Source organism: Muscardinus avellanarius (assembly GCF_963383645.1).
Source record: "Muscardinus avellanarius genome assembly, chromosome: 8".
Taxonomy (NCBI): domain Eukaryota; kingdom Metazoa; phylum Chordata; class Mammalia; order Rodentia; family Gliridae; genus Muscardinus; species Muscardinus avellanarius.
Window position 1 is genome coordinate 44,117,088 of NC_137794.1, and position 24,941 is coordinate 44,142,028.

The 24,941-nt window shown below is 47.6% G+C and overlaps 1 protein-coding gene across 4 annotated transcripts in view; it reads left to right on the forward strand.

Annotated features, from left to right (window-relative positions):
* The window catches only part of ANKRD6 (ankyrin repeat domain 6), a gene marked incomplete at both ends in the record, with an annotated part of 69,623 nt that overhangs the window by 15,054 nt on the left and 29,628 nt on the right, over positions 1 to 24,941 (forward strand). For all 4 annotated transcript variants that reach the window (XM_080699699.1, XM_080699700.1, XM_080699701.1 and 1 more), the window contains one exon: positions 14,752 to 14,850. In XM_080699699.1, coding sequence (XP_080555825.1) covers positions 14,752 to 14,850 — 99 coding nt within the window. The remainder of the gene's footprint in view (positions 1 to 14,751; positions 14,851 to 24,941) is intronic.

Consider the following 24,941-nt stretch of genomic DNA (forward strand, 5'->3'; position numbering starts at 1 on the left):
TGATGAGCATGCTGATTAGGTACCACAGCAACTCACTTTTTCAGTCAAGGTAAGTAAGTAGATGTCCAGGAGATGTTCTTTGAAGAAGGAGAGAGAGCCCCTGAGGATGAGAGAGACAGGGTAAGAACCGCTGTGGTGGTTCTGACACGAGCCCTGCCTGGGTCTCTGGGGAGATGCACCGGAAGTGAGGAGAAAAAGCCTTGGAACCGTAGGATGGGGCTCAAAGCTAAGTAGAGCATCTTAGGAGAGCGGCTGAGGCTGCTGTTAAAGTCCTGGAGTTGGCCCCGCCCCTGAGCCCCTTAGCTGCTCTCTCCCGCCCTGCCTGTGGGGGATGCTGGGAGTGCTGCCCTCCTGTGAGCTCTCTGGCCTTCTGTAAAAGACCTGCCTTGGTTACAGGAGTGCTGAGGGGGTGAAGGCAGGTCTCTTTTCCTCCACCTCCTTCCCCAGCTCTGGGCAGGCCTGGTAGGAACATTGCCCAGAGGCCCAGCTGGCACCTGGGTCTGTCAGGGAGCTGTCGACCTCCCCACACCCTTGGTCTCTTAGCTGTTAGATTTCCATCACCTCAGCAGCCTACACTTAAAATATCTAATCATACGCCAGGCGTGGTGGCACACGTCTATAATCCCAGCATTAGGGAGGCTGAGACGGATGATCGGATGATCGTGCTTTGAGGCCAGCCTCAGGTACTGAGACCCTTTGCAACTCAGTGAGATCCTGTTTCAAAATAAAGAATTAAAAATAGGGCTGGGGGTGTCATTCAGAGGTAGACTCCCCCTGGGTTCCATCCCCAGTACTGCAAAAAAAAAAAAAAAAAAAAAAAAAAAAAAAAAAAAAAAAAACTCTAATCATAAAACTCAGTGGTTTGTAGCCTAGATTAAGTTCCAGTGAAACTCCCTACATTATATAAGGCCTAGGTCCTGTATTTCCAAAGTCACATAGGTTAGTAGGCCCTAACCTTTCTAGACTGGACACTTTAATGTGGCACAGCTGCGTGTCAGCATTTTAAAAATCTTCCCTTAATATTTACTTTTTCTGAACAGCATGTATTGGAGGAGTCTTGGTTTCCAGGCCAATAATCAGCATTTTGTTAGATTTCCAGAGAACCATTCTTCCAGTCTCTGCTCTGGGGGTGCTCGGGAATGAAGAGGCTGCAGAGGAAAGAGGCCCGTGGGGCCTGTGCGCAGAGCCAGCACAGGTGGTCTGTGGTGAATGTGCTGAACCAACCCCTCTACACAGTTTCCTTTTGTCTTTTTAAGTGTAATGACTTACGTTTCAGAAAACAAATTAAACTAGGAACTTGTTTGGAGGTTAAGCATTCTGCCTCGGGAGGCCTGTTGGTCTGTTTCTAGTGGGAGCTGGCGGTGGTGTGTTTAGGTGGTTCTAAAACAATGATTTAAGGTACGTGGCTGAGCAGGCAGCAGCTGTTCCTGGTCCACATCTAGCCCTGGTTGCCACTGAATTGAACAATGCAGAAAAAGAATTATATGCCGTGATCACTGAAACTTATCTCACGTATACAAGGTTTGTTTCATGGCATTCAGTATAATGTACACATCAATGGTGTCTCAGCCCAGGCTGCTATGACAAAATACCACATACTGTGTGTCTGAAATGACAGACATTTGTTTCTCATACTTGTGTGTGGAAAGAAAGGAAGTTCAAGACTGAGGGACTGGGAGATTCAGTTCCTGGTGAGGGCTGCCCTCCTGGGTCACGTGGTGGAGAGCAAAAGGGTTCTTCTCGTCGTCGTTGTTGTCGTCCTTGTCCTCTCCTCCTCTCTTCCTCTCTTCCCCTTCCCTCCCCTTCCCTCTCTTCCCCTCCCCCTTCTGTACTGGGGGTGGAACCCAGAGGCTTTCTACCTCTGGGCTATACTCCCAGACCTTTTTTTATATTTTATTTGGAAACAGGGTCTCACTAAGTTGCTGAGAGCCTCACTAAGTAGCTGAGGCTGGCTTTGAACCTGTGCGGTCCTCCTGTCTCAGCCTCCCAAGCACGGGGATTACAAGCGTGCACCACCACGCCCGGCTCCTCTTCCTCCTCTTATGAGGATGCTGGTCCCATCATGGGAAGCCTATTCTCATGACCTCATGTCAACTGAATTGGCTCCCAGAAGCTCCATCTCCAAACACCATCGTATTGTGGGTTAGAGCTTCAACATATTTTTGGGAGACACAAATATTTGGTTCATAAGCAGAATAAACAAGAAAAATGACACTGTTGACCTTCACATCATCAGGTGTCACCACTGGATTCAACTGACTACAGATAAAACTATTTGAAAAACTTATTAGGGCTTAGTTTTCCTCATCTGTAAATATGATCTAAAACCTAAGCCATGCATATACTTTATTTTTTTATTGTTTTCAATAAATTGCCACCTTTACTCCATCCCACAGTGACCTTTGAAAGGGTCACAGAAAGACGGTTAGGACCATAGTGAACTAACTGTATTGACTCTCTGAAGATACAGAATCAAAAGTTATTTTCAATTTCCTTTGCTTTTATAAAGTTTACCATAACAATATATAAGTCCACTCTTTCCCCTGTAATATTAAAACCCAGTGTTGTTTAAATTGAACTTAAAATAGTCTTTTTTAAAAATGTTGGTGAGAGATAAAAGCTATTTGAAAGAAATTATATCAGCACTGAACATACAGATTTTATCACCATTATTTTCCAAACAATACAGTATAACAACTATTATAGAATTTTCATTGTGTAAGGTTTGGCCACCAGCTCAGTAGGGCCTCTAGCTTGTGCAGGGTAGAAATAAAACATGATTTAAAAAGGTTAGACAGAATTACTTATAGTATTATTAATATAGGGAGGTGTCTGTCCCATAGACGAAGTAGCCAGGCAGCAAACTGACCACTCCATAGACACCGTGGTAAGGAGATCACAGGACAAACAGCATCTATACAGCTGTGAACCAGCAGTTTGCATACTTAGAGATTTCATCACAAAATTCATGATTATGTTGCAGTCTCTTTATACACCTCTGTCATTTTCCACACAGTCAAAAATGTGTCTAGAATTGTATTAGGTTCTTCTCCTCCCCCCTCCCCCGTGTCTGTTTCTATGGAAATGTGTTCAAGTGAGGGTCCTGGTTATTTTCCATCAAGTGGCTGTGGTAAGATCTGCTTGTATTGGTTTCCATGTTTTCTTTTGTTTGTTTTAGTTGGGGAGGCTCTTTTACCATTCATCCTAAACATAAAGCACGCGGTACTGTGCTGTCACTGGTTTAAAATTTAACCTTAGCCGGGCATGGTGGCACACACTTGTAATCCCAGCATTACAGGCTGGGACAGGAGGATTGTGATTCACAGACAGCTTCAGCAACTCAGTGAGACCCTGTTTCAAAATAAAGAATAAAAAATATGGCTGTGGATGTAGCTCAGAGGTAGAATGCCATGGGTTCCATCCCCAGTACCACAGAAAGAAAGAAAGAAAGAAAGAAAGAAAGAAAGAAAGAAAGAAAGAAAGAAAGAAAGAGATTGGTGTGGAGAAATGATTGACGATGCAAACTTTGAAAAGGCAATAGAGCCAGGTAGTTTAAAAACTGTTCTAAATTTAACAAAGTATTTTCACTGTTGGTTAAACTATTGTCAACTGGGCATGATGGCACATGCATGTAATCCTAGTACTTGGGGTGCTGAGACAGGAAGAATCCAAGTTTGAGGCCAGCCTGGGCAACTTTGTAAGACCCTTAGCAACTTAGTGAGACTCTGTTTCAGAATAAAAAAAAAAAGAGCTGGGGATGTAGCTCAGAGATAGAATGTTTCTAGGTTAAATCCCAAATACCATCCCCCCCCCAAAAGAAAAAAACTATTGTAAAGAATAGATGAAAGTGGAAAGGTAGATTTATTCCCTGAAGCCAGCTCAACCTTAATACTAAAACCAGATAAATAAGAGAACAAAAAACATAACAACTTTAAGCTAGGCACGATGGTTTCTACCTATTGTCTCAATCATTCAGGAGGCTGAGGTAGGAGAATCACTTAAGCCCAAGAATAGTTCAAGGCCAGCCTGGGCAAAAAAGCAAAACCAAAGCTAGATGTGGTTTGTGTCTGTAATCCCAATAACTGGGAAGCCGAGAGAGGATTGCAAGTTCAAGCCAGCATGCTATAATTTAGCAAGATTCTGTTTCAAAATAAAAATCTAAGCCAGGCGTGGTGGTGCACACTTGTAATTCCAGCATTTCGGAGGCTGAGACAGGAAGATTCCAGTTCGCCAGCCTCAGCTACTTAGGCCCTGTGCAACTCAGTGAGACCCTGTTTCAAAATAAAGAATAAAAAATAGAGCTAGGGGTGTAGCTAGAGGCAGAATGGCCCTGGGTTCCATCCCCATTACCATAAAAAGTAAGAAATAAAAATTTAAAAATAAATTAAAAAATGAAAATAATATTAAGGATGGAATCCTTGATAGCTAATTAAGTTGCCCCAAGTATTTTAGTCCTTCTTGTAGATGGACCTTTCTAGAAGCCACCCTAAACCCAGCAGTTTCTGGGTCACCTCCAAAAGAATTCTTGGAATGAAATCTAATGATTAGGATTAAGTGATTCCTGAAAACTGTACATTTCAAATCAACTGCCCAAATTACAAATATTGTTAATTTACGAGTCACAATTCCAGTATCAGTCTTTACGTGACTGGACTTACGTCCCCAGTGCAGGAATAATCACTTGTCCCTGTTATGTTTTGTCTTATAAGCTCATTCTTCAACCCGAAGATTGTCAGAGATCCTGATTTTTTTCCTGGAAGAAATTTACTCCCTCAACGCTTCTTGTCACCTAAAGATTAAGATGTGCTGTGTCCCTCATCCAAGTAGACACAGCATGTTTCTGATGAAAAAAGAAAGCTCTGGAAACTTTTAAAGTTATAAGCTATTTTTGAACTTAATTTTATTTTCTCACTTTTCTTTGATCCCAATCACTTTTTCTGTTTTCTCCTAAATGTCTTTATAATTTTGCCTTGGTTGAGTTATGGCCTGAGAAAGACTTTAGAGTTTTCTGACCCCAATCTGCATCATCCCAGGGTGCTGAAGCTCTTGGGGAATACTATCCCTGATAAAGGACTTTTGGGGTACCTAAGGATGTGTGGGGCTCTTCTGCCATTGCAAAACCTAAATGAAGCCAGGAGTGGTGGTGCATGCTTGTAATCCCAGTATTTGGGAGGCTGAGACTAGAGGTTGGAGGACAGTCTCAGCAGTGTAGCAAGGCGCTTAGCAACTTAGTGAGACTCTATTTCAAAATAAAAAATAGGGAGGCTGAGACAGGAGAATTGTTAGTCCATAATTAGCCTCAGCTTCTTAGTGAGGCCCTCTACAACTTAAACCTTGTTTCAAAATAAATAAGAAAAAAATAGGGTTAGGGTATAGCTCAGAGGTAGCATGCCCTTGGGTTCAATTCCCAGTACCACAAATTAATTAATTAAAAATAGGGATGGATTGTAGGTAGAGAGGTAAAACGTCCCAGGGTTCAATCTCTATGAACGCGCGCGCGTGCACACACACACACACGGTATACAGTAAAATAAAAATAAAACCTAAATGAGCTGGGGTGTGGTGGCACACACTTGTAATCCCAGCATTTGGGAGGCTGAGACTGGAGGATCGTGATTTGTGGACAGCCTCAGCTACTTAGTGAGGCAACTCAGTGAGACCCTGTTTCAAAATAAAGAATAAAAAGTAGGCCGGGCGTGGTGGCGCACGCTTGTAATCCCCGCGCTTGGGAGGCGGAGACAGGAGGATCGCGCAGGTTCGAAGCCAGCTGCGCGCGCTGGCTTAGGAGACCGTTTCCAAAAATGAAAATGTAAAAATAGGTCTGGGAGTGTAGCCCGGAGGTAGAAGGGCTTCCAGGAACCCCAGTACCACCAAAAAAAAAAAAAAAAAAAAGAATAAAAAGTAGGGCAGGGCGTGTACCTCAAATGCCCCTAGGTTCCACCCCCAGAACCCCCCCCAAAATAAAAGAAAATAAATGAAAGTTTAAGTGGCCTTAGCTATTTCAGTTCTACCACAAATGAAATTTGAGATCTTGAGAGCTCATTTAACCTCGTTAAGCCTAGTAAGCCTCTGTAAGCCTCATCCAAATTAAGCTCTCAAAGACCTTTTTCCGTCTGAATATAATGTTTCTAAAACATGTGCCGCTCTTATGTGACTTAGCCTTATAATTCCATGCCTCCTACTGCCTTTCTTTACTGCTCAGATAAAATATACAGACATTAACGTGCTACAAAAAAAGACCACGTGACCTCGAAATGTCTTGTATTTCTCAGGATCTCCTGAAGAGAGTAAGCTCTGTCATTATGAAGTTATTACAATAATCTAACCTAAACGCTTCCCCTTATACCATTTCCCCTCATGCGGGTCGCATCTACCCACCTGACCTCCTTTTAACACTCCCAGTTAAGACAGGTAAATTGTTTTATCTCTTGCACCAGCCAGCACCCTTGTTTCTGACTTTTTGGTATACTCTGTTCAGGTAGACCCTGACTAAGTCTACCCTGTTAGACTTGGTCATTCACGGGGCAAGTATTATTGGTCTGAAAGGTCTGCCCTTTAATAAGTAGAATCCCAGATACCTAAGCAGGAGCCGGGACGTGACCTGGCTGGATTTAATGTGACAAGGGTCATGACCTGGGGCTCCCGGGCCCCATGGAGTCTGTTGTCTTGGCCAGTGGTGGTTCTCAAATGACCCCTGGTAGCCAGCAGTGGTGGTACACGCCTGTAATCTCAGTACTTGGGAGGCCGAGACAGAAGGATCCACGGGTTCTCAGCCAGCCTCGGCAACTTAGGCCTGTATCAACTTAGTGAGGTCCTGTGTCAAAATGAAAAATAGGGCTGAGGGTCTAGTTCAGAGGCAGAATGCCCCTGGGTTCAACCTCCAGTAACACACACACACACACACACACACACACACACACACACACACCCCTCCCTGAGAAGGCCTCTTCAGTGCAAACACTCTGGTGGGCCTGCAGTGTCCAGTGAGAAGGGCCAGCCTCATAGCTGAGCATGTGCTGGGGAAGTCACGTCCACTTCATTTCCGTGTTTATTTTAAGCTGGGTGCCTTTGGCTGGGCTCCCTTGTCATCCTCATTGGTGGGAGATTAAGATCTTAGCAGGAATCCTCTTCTGGAGTGCTAGCTGACAGTGCCTTCCCCACACCCCTCACTGGGAACTGTCTTCTAAGTGCGTAGCAGTGCCCGTTGTGTTCGTTGCATCCTTAATGCTCACCTGTTAGTGTCGTTTTTGGGTCACCTGCTAGGACAGGAGTCACTCTGATGTTCCCATGCGGCAGTTATGCTGGGTCCGTCCCACAGGACTCAAACCTGCCTGAACAAAGCGTCATTCCAGGCCGGTGCCCGAGTTGTTGGCAGTGGGGCCGCGCTTCTGTGGTTGTTGCTTGGCAACATCTCAAGCCCTCTGCTCTTCAGTTCCCTGGAAGGGAAGCAGCCCCAAGTCTCTTGGGTGAAAGGGATCGCGGGCTGCTGCCCTCAGACGGCCCATCCTGGCCTCAGGATCTGGCAGCTTTACAGGGGCCACGGCAGTGTGTACAGTCTCTGCCTACACTCAAGGATCTCCTGGAAATTTAAACACACACACTCCAGACCCCAGCCTAGATTGATGGACTCTCTTTGGGGATTAAGTTTGGGAGTGGGAATTTTGTTTTGTTTTAGATTTTTGGTAACTCTAATATGCCACAGGGCTGGAATAGTGGTTTTGTTATGAGAACAGGGTTGATTCCTCAACTCAGGATCTGCGGGGCCCTTGGCTTATGGGACAAAAAAGAATTTAAGCATGTGCCTGTCAGAGACATAGACAAATGTTTATTCAGGAAAGTAAGAAATGCATGTTCAAGAGAGAACACGGGCCATCTTCAGTATGAGAGAGATGCTGTCGGGAGTGTAGGGCTTTTCTTTTAAAGGGGACTTTTGTGAGGGGTGGGTAAATGGGGAGCATGCGAGGGGGTGAACTTGCTTTCTGTGATTTACTGTACCTTTTAGAATTTAGACCCAGACTTCTCTTACCAGCCTAACACACATTCTTGTAGGCGAACAAAGTATATATCAATTAACTGGATGTAGAGTACACTAATATTTACTGAACCTTCTATTTCCTGGACATTTTGAGAAATTGGGTCTGAAGGAAAGACATTTAGGCTGAAGGTGAAGGCCATTGTGGAGGTTTTAGATTTAAAACTACGGTCTTCCTTTTCTTCACTGTTTGTCTCCTTTCTACCTATTACTTTTATTTTTCCTATCCTACCATAGTTTGCTAGTAACTCTCAAAATTTCACTGACTAGCCTTATCTACTGGGTTAGTCAGCTTTGCATAACTGTGACCAAACACTTGAGAAAAATAACTTAAAGGAGGCCATTGGTCAGCGGGCTCCATCACTTTGGCCCGACGCAAAACAGAACATTGCTTTGAGAGGCCGGGGTGGAGCAAACCTGCTCACCTGCTGTGACTAGGAAACTGACAGCTAAGATCGGGCCAGGGCGAAGATGCACTTTCCAGGCCTCACCTCCTACAGTTCCTACCACCTCCCAGTGATGCAAATGACAAGTCTATCGATGAGTTGATCCATGGCAGAGGCCAGAGCCTCACGATCCACTCACTTTCTGAGGGAGCCCCGCTTCTAAACAGTGCCGTACCTGGGGGGACAGAGCCTTCCACACTGTGCCTTTGGGGGACATTTCACATCCCAACCATAGCACTGACTCAAGGAACTTGTTAGAAATTCAGACCCTTATCATCCACCCCAGGCTCCTAGAAACAGAAACTGTGGAAAGGAGGCCCGGCATTCTGTGTGCTAACAAGCGCTGCAGGAGACTTTGTTGCCCACGAAGTTTTAAGAACCACTGGCTTAAGGCATAATATTATGGTACAAAGCAAGATAGTTTTGTGTAACCTGTGGATAGAGCTTTGCAAAAGCATCAATAGCAGAGTTGCTCTGAGAAAAGTCGGATAAAGAAGATAATAGTTGAATTGGGTTATGGGATTACAGGTGATTTTCTTTTGCTTTCCAGCTTTTTAGGAGTGCCATTAGATTGCATGTACAGTCTTTGAAGATGAGGAGGCTCTAGCAGTACAGTATTTGGGGTGTTTTGCACCATGAAGAATGTAGCGAGGGGATGGCTCTTGCTTGGTCATGCCCAGACGACGGGGTTCGCCCGAGGGCTGCTCTGGGAGGGCTCCCCGCTCCTCCTTATCTCATCCTATGTTCTCAGGCTGGCACTCAAGAGTGCCAAGCTTGAGAATTCACAAGCTGGCATCAGCACGGACAGACCGACCTCCACTGGAGAGGCAGTGTACAAAGAAAACAGAAAACCCCTGCTCATCCCTGAGGCTCTCTTTTAAGGACCAGGATATCTCTTAAGAACCTCCAGAGCTCAGTGTCTAGGCAGGAATTTGGTAACTTCCTGAGAGCAAGGCAGGGAGCCGCCCCTCTGCCGGCTGCGGGAGAGCCTCCCCAGTAAGTAGAGGGGAGACCCTGGCGCCCGGGGTAAGCTTGCCTGAGGGTTGTGTCCACACTCCAGTTACCTTCTGTATGGCATAGAGCACGTGACAGTCTTTCTATGCCTCAATTTCCTCCTCGCTAAAATGGGTTTAATATAGTGTCTACCTTATAGGTTGGTTTGGGAGGATTGAACGAGTGAACACATGTAAACCACGTGACCATGCCTGCCACGCAGTCACAGGTGGGGAGCGTTAGCTGCTGCAGGTGGTTGGTGTCGGTCTCCCTGGGCCTCTGGGTGCCTGGGATGAGTTATGGGTTGGCTGAAGTGGTCTTTGAGGATAATTAAGGAAGAGCCTAGGACAAACTGATGCTTCAAAAACGTCTTCCCCTTACCCTTTTTAGTGTCCAGTTTTCTCTCTTGTCCTCATTTCTTCCTCTGGCCAGTCCTAGGGTACAGAATCAAAATGCATCCCTTAGTCCAGGGCATTCAGCGAGGCCCTAAGAATCCATTTGATTTGCTCCCTCACTCTGAGCCATATTTCAGCCTTCCCCGAGGGACCCTTGTGCACTGGGAGGGGCAGCCACCTCTCCAAAAGGCGCTTATTCTGTTGCTTTTCACTGCAGGATGTTCTAGAGAGTCAAGCCTGTGTCTGCTTTTTTCTCACCTTCCTCCTTTGGTTGATGGTACCTGTGTGTGAGGGAGCCGGTGGTACGCTGGGAAAGTCCAGGAGTCAGGAGCAGACAGCTTCAGGTTCTGTGGGAAGCCAGTGCGTGCCTTTGCTACTGCTGTTCCTTCCCAGATGCCAGCAAAGAAACACAAAGCCCTCAAAGGGACACAGGCCCTCCTCAGAGAAGCCCCTGTGCCAAACTGTCATGACTGTTAAAATGTCCCGAAGCCCCTGGAATACCTGGGCCGCTGAGGCGTCTGGGAACATGGAGCTTTTAAGCCCCCCATCATCTCCATTTACTTTCCTGAAATCAAACAATGGGCTGTGGGGTTTGGTCCAGTGGCCCTGCCCTGTGCTTGAGGAACTGCAGCCTCCTTGACATTCTCCATCCCATGCCATCCCAGAGTCAACTCCATCTCGCTCGTGGAAGGTGCGGGCCCTGCCCATTAGGAGAAGGATCACAACCCATTCAGAAGTCAGTTCCCAGAGTGACACTCATGGCTGAGCACTGTGGTTTCCTAACAGGAGTGTGGAGAGGGAGGGGCTAGGAACACATCTTGGGGAATCAGGGAAGGCATTTGGAGAAAGGTATTCTCAGTAAAGAAGGCCCTTATAGCAGGGCAGAGGGTAAGCGACTGGCAATCTCAGACTATGTGTCAAAACTACATTGAGCCAGGTGTGGTGGCACATGCTTGTAATCCCAGTACTTGGGAGACTGAGACAGGAGGATCATAGCTTCAAAGCCAGCCGTAGCAATGTTGCAAGGCTCACAGAAACCTAGTGAGACCCTGTTTCCAAATAAAGAAATAAAAATGGGCTGGGGGTGCATCTTAGAGTTAAAATGCCTCTGAGTTCAATCCCCACTACCAAAACAAAAAAATTCTATCAAGCTGGGCATGGTGGCTCATGCTTGTAATCCCAGTACTTGGGAGGCTGAGACAGGAGAATTACAATACAGATTTGCAGCCGGCATTAGCAACTTAGGCCCTCTGCAACTCAGTGAGACACTGTTTACAAAAAAAGAAAACAGGGCTGGTAGTGTAGCTCAGAAGTAGAATGTCCCTGGATTCAATCCCCAGTACCACAAACAAACAAAATCTATATTGAGCCAATCAGGACCAGCTACTGGGAACCACAACCTTCCATCCAGAGCCCGAGTGCCTGCCTGAGTGGTTCAAGACCCAAGACTAAATTTGTTTGGTAGCCAGGCGTGGTGGTGCACACTTGTAATCCCAGCATTTGGGAGGCTGAGACAGGAGAATCGCGGTTTGCGGACAACCTCAGCTACTTAGTGAGGCCCTTTGCAACTCAGACCCTGTTTCAAAGTAGAGAATAAAAAATAGGGCTGGGGGGTGCAGCTTGGAGGTGGAATGCCCGTGGGTTCCATCCCCACTACCGCAAAAGAAAAAATTGTTTGACAGAGGAAATATCTTGCTGGTCTTTGCTAAGGCAAAGAAAGATGTAAATGGGTGTCGAGGAGGAAGGGCAGTGGTTGCGCTGTTCTGGGCGGGGGCTGAGGACACCTGGAGCAAGGGAAACCCATGCCAGATGGTGGATGCTACCTCATGTCCGCAGCTCTGTAGCTCAAGCCGGTGGGGTGGGTACCCGAAGTGATTCCTAGCCCACAGATGAGCAAGCAGGCTTAGGAAGTTGTCGTGCACAAAATCACACAGCTGTTACTAATCAGGTGGAATTTGCACTAGGCGTCCAGCTCCAAAGCCTCTGGCCTTTCATTTCTCCATAGGGAGGCTCTTTTGTTGATGTTGGATTAGCAAGATGCCTCCGGTCCAGAGCCATCTTGTTTATAATTTAGTTTCGAAAGTGTCCTTCCAGATGTGAACTGGTTTGAACCTGTCCTAGTCTATTTGGGATTCTCTAACAAGATACCATAGACCGAGTGCTTAGACAACAGACATTTGTTTCTCACACTTGTAGAGATCTGGAAGTCCAAGAGCAGAGCGCCAGCACCCAGGGCGTGTTGGGGGCCTTGCTTCCTGCCTAGAGCACAGCCCCTTTCTCGCTGCATCCTCATGTGTGCAAAGAGAGACAGCAAGCTCCCTTGTATCTTTACTTCTGTATAAGGGTATGAATCTCATCATGAGTGCTCAATGCTACGCCCTGATCACCTCCAAAGGTCTCATCTGCAAACACCATCACATCAGAGATTAGGGCTTTACCATAGGAACTTTGGAGGCCAAACATTTATTGGATCCAGACCTTCGGTCCATAGCAGAACCATGGCAGTACTTCTCCTGCCTTCTGAGTATTTGTTTCACTCGGACTATCCTCCTGGGTTTCAGCTTGCCCAGCAGTCTACCTGGTTGCTGACGAGGATGTTCCCCGGGCTCCACACCACCTTTGCCCACCATGGCCTGTGTTTTCTGGCTGCTCAAAGGCACTTGTGTCCCACCACACTGTCGCCTTCCTCGCAGCCCACATGGCTTTCTCCTCAAACCTGTGTTGAACTCTCCCGTGTTTCAGGATGCTTTAGGAAACGTGGTGAAGGTCACTTGTTCAGTGTCAGGGTGTGAGGTCCTTGACAAGGACATGTGACAGCAGAAGGAGCCCGAGACCACCCCACTTTGCTCCATATGACAGGCTCTGGGCATTTCCTGTCTTGACAAGTCAAGGTGAAATAGCATGTGGCTGGACACAGCCATCCACAGAGAAAGGTCATTCCTACATCTCATCTCAGACACTGCTTTTTTAATGAAGTCTTTTTATAGCCTACTTTTTTGGGGAATAACTTTGTTCTTAATTAAGAATTCTAATTTTAAAGCAAGCTCTGACCTCTTTTTTTCCAGACTCATTCTCGTGCTCTGATTGCATTTCATGGTTAGAAATTAAGATCCTCTAGTGTCTATTATCTCTGTTTTCTTCCATGGCTAGTTATCCATGGCAAACTGGTGCTTTACTGACATCATAAATGGTTTCATCGCACTAGAATACCAATAAAGGCCTATGCATCTTTATTGCAGTGCTAAGCAGGCCAGAAGGCTCTGGGAGACCTCTGTCCTCTGGGTGTGTTCAGTGTGGGTGGGGCTGGGCGTAAGTGGTGCTGAACCTCTTCACAGCAAGTCCTGAGGGAGAAAGTAAAGGGAACACGATGCCTCCATTAGTATTTGGAGAAGGTGGAAGTTTGGTGAGGTCAGCTCTCTGGACAGTAGTTAATTGACACTGCAAAGTATTATTTCTCTTAGGTATTATCCTCTGTGTGGCACCTCAGGAGTTCTCGTGCTTAGAGCAGTTGAAGGGAATGATCTCTCTACGATGCAGCCACAGGGCTGAGAAGCTCACACCAGCGCAGAAGTCAGTGGACATGCAGTGTGTGCCATGAACTAGGAATATCCAGGAATATGTGTGACAATATGAAGAAAAAATCTCTAAAATAAAATGTTCAACCAAAATATGCTACGTGATATTGTGCAGTTTGTTACCATTGATAAGGGCTCAGAACAATGTTTATATATAGTATATGGCTACAAGTAGGTAGTGAAAACATAATGAAAGTCAAAGGAATGATGACGCCAAGTCCTGGAGTGGGGATCCTCGGGATGGAGGGGAGAGGAGAGCTGGGGCATTCACAAGGAACATCAGTGGTTTCTTTGACATTTTCTTAAAATGGTTGGGGGAGTATATAGATTTTTAAATATTATATTTCTGAATGGATCAAATATTTCATAATTTTATATTTTGTTTTTAGAAGGAAAAAGAACCTTCCCTAATCAATTTGGTTGCCGTTTCTAATACTAAGGAGTTAATAACCAGATTTTTGTGGAGCTGATTCTCTTGACATTTCCTGTTCTCTTACCTCTTACTCTTGCCTGATTCATTACAGCCAATTCATCATTCCATAGTATTGGTACCAGTGGGAAAAGGAGAGGACAGGAAGTCCTTTTTTTTTTTTTTTTCGTGGGTCTGGTGATGGAACCCAGGGGCATTTGATCTCTGAGCTACACTCTCAGCCCTATTTTTATTCTTCATTTTGAAACAGGGTCTCACTGAGTTGCATAGGGCCTCACTAAATAGCTGAGGCTGTCCGTGAACCACGATCCTCCAGTCTCAGCCAACCAAATGCTGGGATTACAGGCGTGCGCCACCACACCCGGCCAGCCCTCCTTTTGCCACTTGTTAGTTTGCTGCTTATGAGTGGGAAGTTGAAATTATACACCAAAGGAAACTGTCACATTTTGAGCATATTATATTCATTGCTTACAATGTCAATAGCAAGAGTTAATTGGAGACAAGTTGAATTCTGGGTCAGTTCATAAGAATTTATTTGCCAAACCACAGGGGCAGGGGAAAATGAACTTAAAAGCTACCATGGAGCCGGGGGTTCATGCTTGTAATTCCAGTACTTGGGAGGCTGAGACAGGAAGATCACACAGGTTCGAAGCCAGCCTCACCTACTTAGTGAGTCTCTCAGCCATTTAGTGAGACCTTGTTTCTAAACAAAATATAAAATAGGTCTGGGAATATGGGCCGAGGTAGAAAGCCCCTGGGTTCCATCCTCAGTACCACACACAAAGAAAAGCTACCATGGAAACCATGCTCTAGCCCCCTGCTCCTAAGGGAGTGATCTTGACACCTTGTTCTAAAATCACTTTTTGTTTTGTATTAACAGCATGGCCGGACCCCCCTGCATCTTGCTGCCAATAAGGGCCATCTCTCTGTGGTCCAGATCTTGCTGAAGGCTGGCTGCGACCTCGATGTCCAGGATGATGTGAGTAGACGCCGTCTTTCTACCAGGATAATGGGTTGGCAGGGGAGCTTGTCTGCTCTGTTAATCGGCTTTTGTCACTGTGACAAAATACCCAAGAAAATCAATACCTACGAGGAAAGGTTTGTTTGGACCCATGCTTTCAGAGGCCTTAGTCCGCTGTTGGTCAGCTCCACTGCTCTGGGCCTGAGGTAAGGCCGACCATCATGGCAGAACGGCGTGGCAGGGCCTAGCTGTTCACCTTAGGGTGAGTGGGAAACAGAGGCCAAGGAGCAGGCCAGGGAGAGGATGCACCCACCTCCTCCAGCTAGGCCACACCTCCGTAGTGTCTACGCCTCCCCAGTGTCTACCACCGCCCAGGAATGCCATCCAACTGTGAATCTCTCCGTGGATTGACCCACCACGGGGCAGAGCCTCATGAGTCAGCCCCTCCCCTGAGCCCTGCCGCACTGGGAGTCATGCCTGCAGCACAGGGGCCTCGGGGGGAGGGGGGGCACTCCAGAGCCAACCATAACATCTGTCCAGAAGCAGATGTAAGCAGCTGTGAGCTCTCCAGGCAACTAACTCATCACCATCTTGATCCTCTATGTGGCCAGAACTTCCCATGAAGGCCTGCAGCTAGACCTGTTTTTGGCAGCAAGTTAGAGTTTGTGAGTGCGGGCGGCTCTCCCTTTGTGGTTCATTCTGTTAGTGCTCAGCTGTAGAACTTTGAACGACTTTCCGCCTGCATCTTGGGTCAGTACAAGGGACCCTCCACCCTCAGTGAGTGTGGGCAAGGCCTGCTGGAAATGTGTGTTGCTGAACAAACTTACCACTGGAGAACAGCTGGGGCTTAGTGTACATTTAGCTATTTTCTAAAATGGAACCTATTCAAGGACATGAAAGGGGCTCTGATCTCATAGACTCCAAGAAAAAGAAGGCTGTTAGAAAGAGTTCGCAGTGGTACTGGTGTGTTATTGAGACATGGCTGCTCAGCTCTGAATGTGTCCATTCAGATTATCTAGAAAGAAATCCTACTGGCTTGGGGGGTCTGCTGTCCATTCTTTTTCTTTTTCTTTTTCTCTTTCTTTTTTTTTTTTTTTTTTTTTTTTTGCCGGTCTGGGGATGGAACCCAGGGATATTTGACCTCCAAGCTACACCTCCTGCCCTATTTTTTATTCTGTATTTTTTTCGAAACAGGGTCTTACTGAGTTGCAGAGGGCCTCACTAAGTAGCTGAGGCTGTCCGCGAACCATGATCCTCCGGCCTCTGTCTCGCGAATGCTGGGATTATAAGCGTGCGCCACCACGCCCAGCTCCACTGTCCATTCAGTTAATGAGCAGTGGCAGGGGTGGGCTACACAGTACATGAGGTTACTCCTTCAGGTCTTTGGAGAAGGTGAATTCTCTAAGATGATTGTGTACTCTCTCTTCCTGTGAGTTACTAGGAAACGGTTCTATGATATTGTGATTAAAGATGACTTTAAGAAATAGTTCCTCCTTGTAATTCAGGTGGTAGAACTCAAATTTTCTGAGCAACAAAGAGTCTTCAAGCACGTGCGCTTATCAAAACCTCTTCCGACTTCACCTTTAATAACTGGCTAGAAGGTGTTCCTCATATCTCAGTCCCTCAGCTGGGCTAGAGTATGCTTTACTAAAGTGCTTTAAGGGTCCGGGCCCCTGGCCCCGACCCTGGGCGGGTGGGTAGGCGCTGGCGGGGCACCCCTAGGTGATCCCCTCCCCACCCGGAAGGACCCTGTGGTCCGGGCCTCTGGCCTCAACCCTGGGCGGGTGGGCAGGCGCTGGCCGGGGCACCCCTAGGCGACCCCCTCCCCACTCAGAAGGATCCTGTGGTCCAGGCCCCTGGCCCCGACCCTGGGCGGGTGGGCAGGCGCTGGCGGGGCACCCCTAGGCAACCCCCTCCCCACCCGGAAGGACCCTGTGGTCCGGGCCCTTGGCCCCGACCCTGGGCGGGTGGGCAGGCACTGGCAGGGCACTCTTAGGCGATCCCCTCCCAACCCGGAAGGGCCCTGTGGTCCGGGCCTCTGGCCCCGACCCTGGGCAGTTGGGCAGGCGGGCAGGCGCTGGCGGGGCACCCTTTGGCGACCCCCTCTCCACCCGTCCGGGCCTCTGGTTCCGACCCTAGGCGGGTGGGCAGGTGTTGGGGGGACACCCCTAGGCGAACCCCTTTCCACCCGGAAGGACCCTGTAAAAAAGGAAAAGAAACAGAAAAAAGGAAAACATCGGAGAGGGGTCAAAGAGGTGGCGGATGGCAAGACTGGAGATGCAGACAAAACTTATCCAAATGAACTGGAATTATTGGAAAAATTCCCCGCTAAGGAGGACTGCTTCTTCTCTACATTGTTAAGAATCTTGGACATCACCTGTAAGGAGAGAGACTTTAGCGGAGACCAAGGAGAAAGGCGGTGCTGAAAGCGGTCTCTGCGTTGACGGTGGAGACTTGCATTCAGGAGAAGCAGAAATCAGAGTCTACCAACCTTATTTATTTATTTATTTATTTATTTTTGGAGAAATTACACCAAAGGTTGAATGCTACCGTCACGCATGCGTAGGAAGACTGGACAACATTCAGAGTGGAAAAAGAGCTTGGGAAAGATTTGAAATGGTAGAGGCAGTGGCAATGGCAGTTGCCAGTACTCAGGGGAGGCAGAGAACTGATGCATTACACCTGAAACCTTTGAAGTAATGACCCCAGAGGCAGAATGCTACCACCACACACTCTCGAGAACGTGGGACAAATGGTTGGGCAAAGAGGGTTCTCGGATTAGAGCCTGCTGAGCAGTGAGGCCGGCGACGGACACAGCAAAGCTGGAATTGGAGCCTGTTGTGAGGCAAGGCTGGTGCTGGGGCCTCCGAGGCCGGGATCGGAGCCTGCCAAGGGGTTAGGCTGGTGCTGGGGCCAGTGAAGCCGGGATCGGATCATGTCATGAGGCAAGGCCGGTGTTGGGGCCTTCGAGGCCAGGATCGGAGCCTGCCGAGGGGTTAGGCCGGTGCCAGGGCCAACAGGGCCGGGATCGGAGCCTGCCATGAGGCAAGGCCGGTGCTGGGGCCTCCAAGGCCAGGATTGGAGCCTGCCGAGGGGTTAGGCTGCTACCAGGGCCAGTGGCCGGCATCGGAGCCAGCTGTGAGGCAAGGCTGCTACTCGGGCCTCCGAGGCCAGGATCAGAGCCTGCTGAGGGGTTAGGGTGTTGCTGGAGCCAATGACTGGCATCAGAGCCTGCCGCGAGGCAAGGCCAGTGCTGGGGCCTCTGAGGCCGTGATCAGAGCCTGCTGAGGGGTTAGGCCGGTGCTGGGGCCACTGGCCGGCATCGGAGCCTTCCGTGAGGTAAGGCCGCTATTGAGGCCTCTGAGGCCGGGATCAGAGCCTGCCGAGGCGTTAGGCCGGTGCTGGGGCCTCTGAGGCCGGGATTGGAGCCTGCCGTGAGGCAAGGCCGGTGCTGGGGCCTCTGAGGCCGGGGTCAGAGCCTGCCGAGGGGTTAGGACGGTGCCGGGGCCAGCGGCCTGCATCAGAGCCTTCCGTGAGGCAAGGCCGCTATTGAGGCCTTCGAGGCCGGGATCGGAGCCTGCCGAGGGGTTAGGCTAGTGCTGGGGCCAGCGAGGCTGGGATCGGAGCCTGCCGTGAGGCAAGGCTGGTGCTGGGGCCTCCGAGGCCGGGATCGGAGCCTGCTGAGGGGTTAGGCCGGTGCTGGGGCCAGCGAGGCCGGGATCAGAGCCTGCCACAAGGCAAGGCCGGTGCTGGGGCCTCCGAGGCCGGAATCAGAGCCTGCTGAGGGGTTAGGACGGTGCCGAGGCCACTGGCCGGCATCGGAGTCTTCCGTGAGGCAAGGCCACTATTGAGGCCTCTGAGGCCGGGATCGGAGCCTGCCGAGGGGTTAGGCCAGTGCCGGGGCCAGCAGCCAGCATCGGAGCCTTCCGTGAAGCAAGGCTGCTACTGAGGCCTGGATCGGAGCCTGCCGAGGGGTTAGGCCGATGCCGGGGCCATCGGCTAGCATCAGAGCCTGCCGTGAGGAAGGCCGGTGCTGGGGCCTCCAAGGCTGGGGCCTCCGAGGCTGGGATCGGAGCTAGCTGAGAGGTTAGGCCAGTGTCGGGGCCAGCGAGACCAGAATCGAGGCCTCCCACGAGGCAAGGCCGCTGCTTGAGCCAGCGAGGTCTGGATCAGTCCACCGGGTAGCCAGGCCACAACTGGGGCCGTCAAGAGTGGGATCAGTATTAGCAACACAGCATGCACAGAGAAATATTGCATAAAATTAAAACCAGATGCTTCCCCTAATCAGCAATAACTAGGAGGAAAGGGCAACAGGAAGTTGTCGAGCTATAAAAAGGGCCCTATAGTGATAGTGAAGCAATTAAGGTGACCAATCAGAGGGTATGGAATAAGAGAGGATGAAGCCTCTTTAAAAAGCAGGAGGTACATAAACAAATGTATCAAAGTTAATCACCAAACAAGCATGGGATCGAGGTGGGGAGGGAATGGGATGGGGACTGGATGAGGGCTAATTGGATGATGTGTGCTTGTATATCTTCTCAAGTCTTGTATTCCAATGTGATGTATGATCACAATGCACCAATAAAAATAAATTTAAAAAATAAATAAGTAAAGTGCTTTAAGTTTTCCTTGGGTCTCTGCAATGTCCAGAACCTGACAAATGCATACAAGTGAGAAGGACAGTGTTGCAAAGAACTGAATTCAGCACTGTTTTATACAGGAACAGAAGGCCATCTAGTGTCTCCCCTGAATCTCTGGTTGTATCTGGCATCTGTCGAATCCTCAAGGATTTATTTTTAAAAGATGCTGACTTAGCTTTAACATGTTGATTTTTACCTCGGGTCAGAGTACTTTTTAACTTTTCTACACTAACCAACATAACCTTCCTGACCCATATCATCTCCTTTGATGACAGGAGGAAAATACAGGGAGAGAGAGGAGATGCTGGCCACAAAGAAGGTGGGGCCGTGAGTTGCTGGTACAAATATGTAGGGATCGTCTGATCTCTGCATAATTAAAGCCCTTGCTTGCCACCCTGGCAAGGCCACAGTGCCCCATCCAGTGCAACACCCTGCTCAGTCCTGGGCTCTCAGGATAGCTGTGTTCTCATGCAGCGAAATACATGCTAATTTCCTAGTACTGCTGCTCTTTATATCAGGCAAGGTAAGAAGTAAAACAGACAGGAGTTCTCACAAAGCAGCCAAAGTGAGATGTGTCAGCAGAAGGAAAGCCAACCCTGCTTAAGAACACCCTCTTTCATTTATTGGAGTATTTATTTTCTTGTATCGTTTCCTTTCCCTAGACAGACAATGCATATATTGTTTCTCCAATATACCTTAAAACACAAGACAAAGCACCCCTCAACAATAACTGAGTAAAAAACAATTTAGAATGTAGAAGGCAAAAATCGCCCTTCACTAGCTCAGAAGTAATGCATCTGCCATTTTATCATCTGTGTCTGTCTTCTGTATATCATGCCTGTGTGTCAAGAAGTTGAGGGTGAAATCCCTTCTTTCCTTCCTCCCTTTTTTCTTTCTTTCTTTCTTTCTTTCTTTCTTTCTTTCTTTCTTTCTTTCTTTTGTGGTACTGGGGTAGAACACAGGGGCTCTTCTACCTCCAGGCTACACTCCCAGACCTATTTTATATTTTATTTGGAAAGAAGGTGTCGCCAAGTTGCTGAGAGCCTAAGTAGCTGAGGCTGGCTTCGAACCTGGGTGATCCTCCTGTCTCAGCCTCCCAAGCGCTGGGATTACAATCCTGCACCACCAAGCCCAGTTTACCTTCCTTTTTTTTTCTTTCCTCCTCTTCCCTCCCTTTCTTTCTTCTTTGCTCTTTCTTTCTCCCTCAGTTAAACCCAGGGGCCTTGTACCTCCAAGCTATATCTTCAGCCCTTTTTAAAATTTTTTATTTTGAAACAGAATCTCACTAAATTGCTGAGGCTGGCCGCGAACCCGCGAACCTGCAATCTTCCTCTCTCAGCCTCCCAAGTACTGGGATTACAAGTATGTGCCACCACACCTGGCCCTTTATGTCCTTTAAAGAATCTGTGAGCCGGGCGTGGTGGCGCACTCTTGTAATCCCCGCACTTGGGAGGCTGAGACAGGAGGATCACGCAGGTCCGAAGCCAGCCTCAGCTACTTAGTGAGGCTCTCAGCAACTTAGTGAGACCCTGTTTCCAAATAAAATATAAAATGGGTCTGGGAGTATAGCCCGGAAGTAGAAAGCCTCTGGGTTCCACCCCCAGTACCACTAAATAATAATAATAATAATCTGTGAGATTAATTATTGGAAAAAACAACATTTCAGAAGTTACCTATCTTTGATGGTGGGTAGAAACATTTACTCCTAACCTCATATTCTACAGATACTGCTCTTTATGGCATGGTAAGGACTGAGGATTAGTTGAAGAATGACCTCCAGTGGCCTGGAGTGGGATTATGATGAATTTCAACCTGTGGAAACCAGTTCTTTAGAATATGCAACTCCAAGAGCAAATTCTTTCTTGCTTCCCGCCAATGCCAACAACCCTCAGTGGAGCTCTAACGCCATCTCTGATTGGTCAATGAGCAATCACACGGCCCCCTCCTCAGAAATAGTCCAGGACCCCGTGGCCACAGTGAAAGGCATGAAGGAAGAAAAAAATAAGAAAAACCAGAGAAGCAAGGGTAGGAGGAACCCTAGAAGATCAGAGAGAGAACAAGAGGTCAGCAACTTACTTTGCACACCTCCCTGCTCTTGGGCTTCCTTGCAGCATGTGTGGTCTTGCCCGGGTCGGGGGTGGGAGCGGCATCCTCTTGGAGAGGGGCTCACTTCACCCTTGCATGACTGGGGTTGCCTCGGTGAGCTTGCTTTGCAATATTCACTGTTTTTTTTTGTTTTTTTTTTGTTTTTTTTTGTTTTTGCCATGTGGGAAAAGAAATGTTGTTCAAAATGAAGGTCTAGCTTTTGGAAATGTGGAGTAACACTGATGTCTCAGAAAAACTGAGAGCTGGCAGTTCAGGTTCTTTTGCAAATGGATCAGCATGTTCCAAATCAAAGTGTCAAGCTGCAAGGTTGCTGGAAACTTGACCGTTCCTGGATGCAGCACTTTTCCTTCGCTTGTTTGCAGTTAATCATTCAATAAATACATCTTGGGCGTCGGTAGTGGCCAGAGCTCTGTGCTAAGCACTTAGCTTGCGTGACAAGGCCGCCCCAACCCCACAGAGACACCTGGTCCTTTTAGAGCCTCCCCATCTTAATGTTAATTGGCTTATAGGCTAGAAGCAGATATGAAGAATGCAGAGAGCCTTCATAACTTGAATTCTGGTCCACCCATGCTACTTCAGATTAGCTCATTATCCTCGGAGAGGCTTATCAAAATATAATGAGAGAATTAGATGTCATTGCCCCTGGCATGTAGTAGAGAATAAATAAGTACTCATGACTAAATACCGAGTAAATGCTGTGGAGAGAGCTGTACTTTTTTTTAATGCTGGGCATTGAATCCAGAGGCAGTCTATTTCCAACAGACACTGCCAACCAAGTTGCTGAGGCTGGTCTTGAACCTGCAGTCCTCCTGTCTCAGCCTCTCAACTACTGGGATTTCAGGTGTGCACCACTACACCTGGGGAGGGAGCTATATTTTTCCCAGCATTTTCTTTGCAAAGTTTCAGAATTTTATGACAGATTTAGATCATATAGCAATAAGAATTATGTCAAAATTGCTCCTTGGGTCCATTTGTATGTAGGGCACATCTTTTCTGTCATGTTTCAAAAAGGAAATGTATCAACAGTAAATCTTAATTGCGTAGGAGCCAAGAGTATAACCACATTCTAACTGACCTTTCAGCTGAGATTTTCAGGGTGTTAAATTGTTGTGCTTTAGGGAGCATTGTTCCAGTGTGATGCAGCCCTTTCTTTATGTGCTTTTCTCTCTCAGAGCCTTTAATTCTCATCTTGGTAATTTAAGAGTGTATTTTTTTTTTAATCTGGAGAAGCCAGGCATGGTGGTACACTTGTAATCCCAGCGTTCAGGAGGCTGAGACAGGAGGATTGCGGTTTGCAGACAGCCTCAGCTACTTAGTGAGGCCCTTTGCAACTCAGTGAGACCCTGTCTCAAAATAAAGAATAAGCCAGGTATGGTGGCGAACGCTTGTAATCCCAGCATTTGGGAGGCTGAGACTGGAGGATCATGGTTCGAGGACAGCCTAAGCTACTTAGTGAGTCCCTTTGCCAGTGAGACCCGGTTTCAAAATGAAGAATAAAAAAAAAAAAAAAAAAAAGGGCTGGGGGTATAGCTTGGAGGTAGAATGTCCCTGGGTTCCATCTTCAGTACCACACACACACACACACACAAAAAAAAAAGAATAAAAAAATAGGACTGGGGGTGTAGCTCAGAGGTAGAATGCCCCTGGGTTCCATCCCCAGCACCACACAGGGGAAAAAAAAAAATCTAGAGAAAGCGTATTGCTTAGTCCTCTAGAACCATTTCATGTAGTGGAGCTGCCCCTTACTGGGAGAAGGGCCGAGTGTGGCCAACATGGCGTGTTCACTCCATCACAGGAGCAAGGACCCAGGGCTCTGAGCAGGTCTCTGGCGGGACCTGTGGCCTGGGGACAGGTGGGGGTGGAGCTGGAAAGCATCTACAAAGAAAGAAGCATCCAGGGACACCTGTGCCAGCAGCTCTGAGCAGTTTGTGTTCAGAAGTTAGATCTCTTCGAGTCTTGATAATCCTTCTGGAAATTTACTCTTAAGGACAGCTCTGAAAATTGGCTGAGTGGCTTAAATTGAGCTGGAGTATCACAAAGGACAGTTGTCCTGAGGGAAGGAAACAGCGCAGCCTGGCGATGAAGGCAAGCGAGAAGCAGCGGCGCCGCGCTGGCTCAGCTCGTGATCTCCCCGGCAGCGCTGACACGTGATGAAACATCTGACCCAGCCTGGGTCAGGCCCCGACCAGCGAAGGCCTTCATGGGCCATTTGCACAGAGGAGTGGTGGACACAAGCTTTGTGTTCGGGGCTGTTGCTCATGTTTTATGCACAGGACAGACAGAATATTAAGTTTTGTCTTTGGAAAAGGTTGTTCTCCTTGATTCAGAGTGTGTGAGGTAGAGTGCTTAGAGCTCGTAGGGTTAAAGACCTGTAACAACTGGAAATGTGACTGAGAGATGACGACCTTGGCAGAGTCGGCAGCAGTTTCATAGTTCTTGCAGAGAGCAAAGTACCATCTCGCTCAGCAGATCAGTCATAATAAATCATAATGAAGCCAAGTTTGAGGAAATCCATCACCATTCTGATAGGAAAAAGAGAAGTCTTGAGATTTTTTTTTTTTTTTTGCAGTTCTGGGGATGGAACCCAGGGGCATTTTACTGCCAAGCCACACCCCCAGCCCTACTTTTATTCATTTTAAAACAGGGTCTCACTGAGTTGCAGAGGGCCTCACTGAGTAGCTGAGGCTGTCCGTGAACCATGATCCTCCTGTCTCAGCCTCCCAAGTGCGGGGATTACAAGCGTGTGCCACCACGCCTGGCTGGAAATTCTTATAAGGAGTGTAAAAAGTTAAATCTTGGAACAGAATCTCATATGATGATGTATTTGGGCATTAGTAAGTATACTTCATCTGGAAATACTTCCAAAATGTTTGAAAGAGAATGCAGTGGCCCAGTGTATCCTAAGGGGTCTGGGAAGGTGGACAAGAAGAAAATCAGTCTGAACCTCATTTTTATGGAGATAACAGCTTAGGAGGTCCAGGGGAAGACAGCTGAGGGCACCTCTAAAAACAGTGGGTGCAGTCATGGTGATGGGGCTGAGTGTCCTGAACCCACACTCTAGAGGGTCCTTAAGTTCCACAGATAAACTGAGATGAAATTCTGAGACATGGATAGTCTCATTTCTGCTATGTTATTATTGTCTAAACTTTTAAATAGTGGTTGTTTTTCCTGATGCCCAAAGTTATACTTGTTAAATATATAAAGTTGGAAAATATTGAAAAGTATAAGAAAAAACACAGAAGTGATCTCCCCTTGTATATATATATATATATATATATATTTACTTACTTATTGTGGGGCTGGGGATTAGACCCAGGAGAGCATTCTATCTCCCTCACTCCCTTCCTCCTTCTCTCCCTCCAA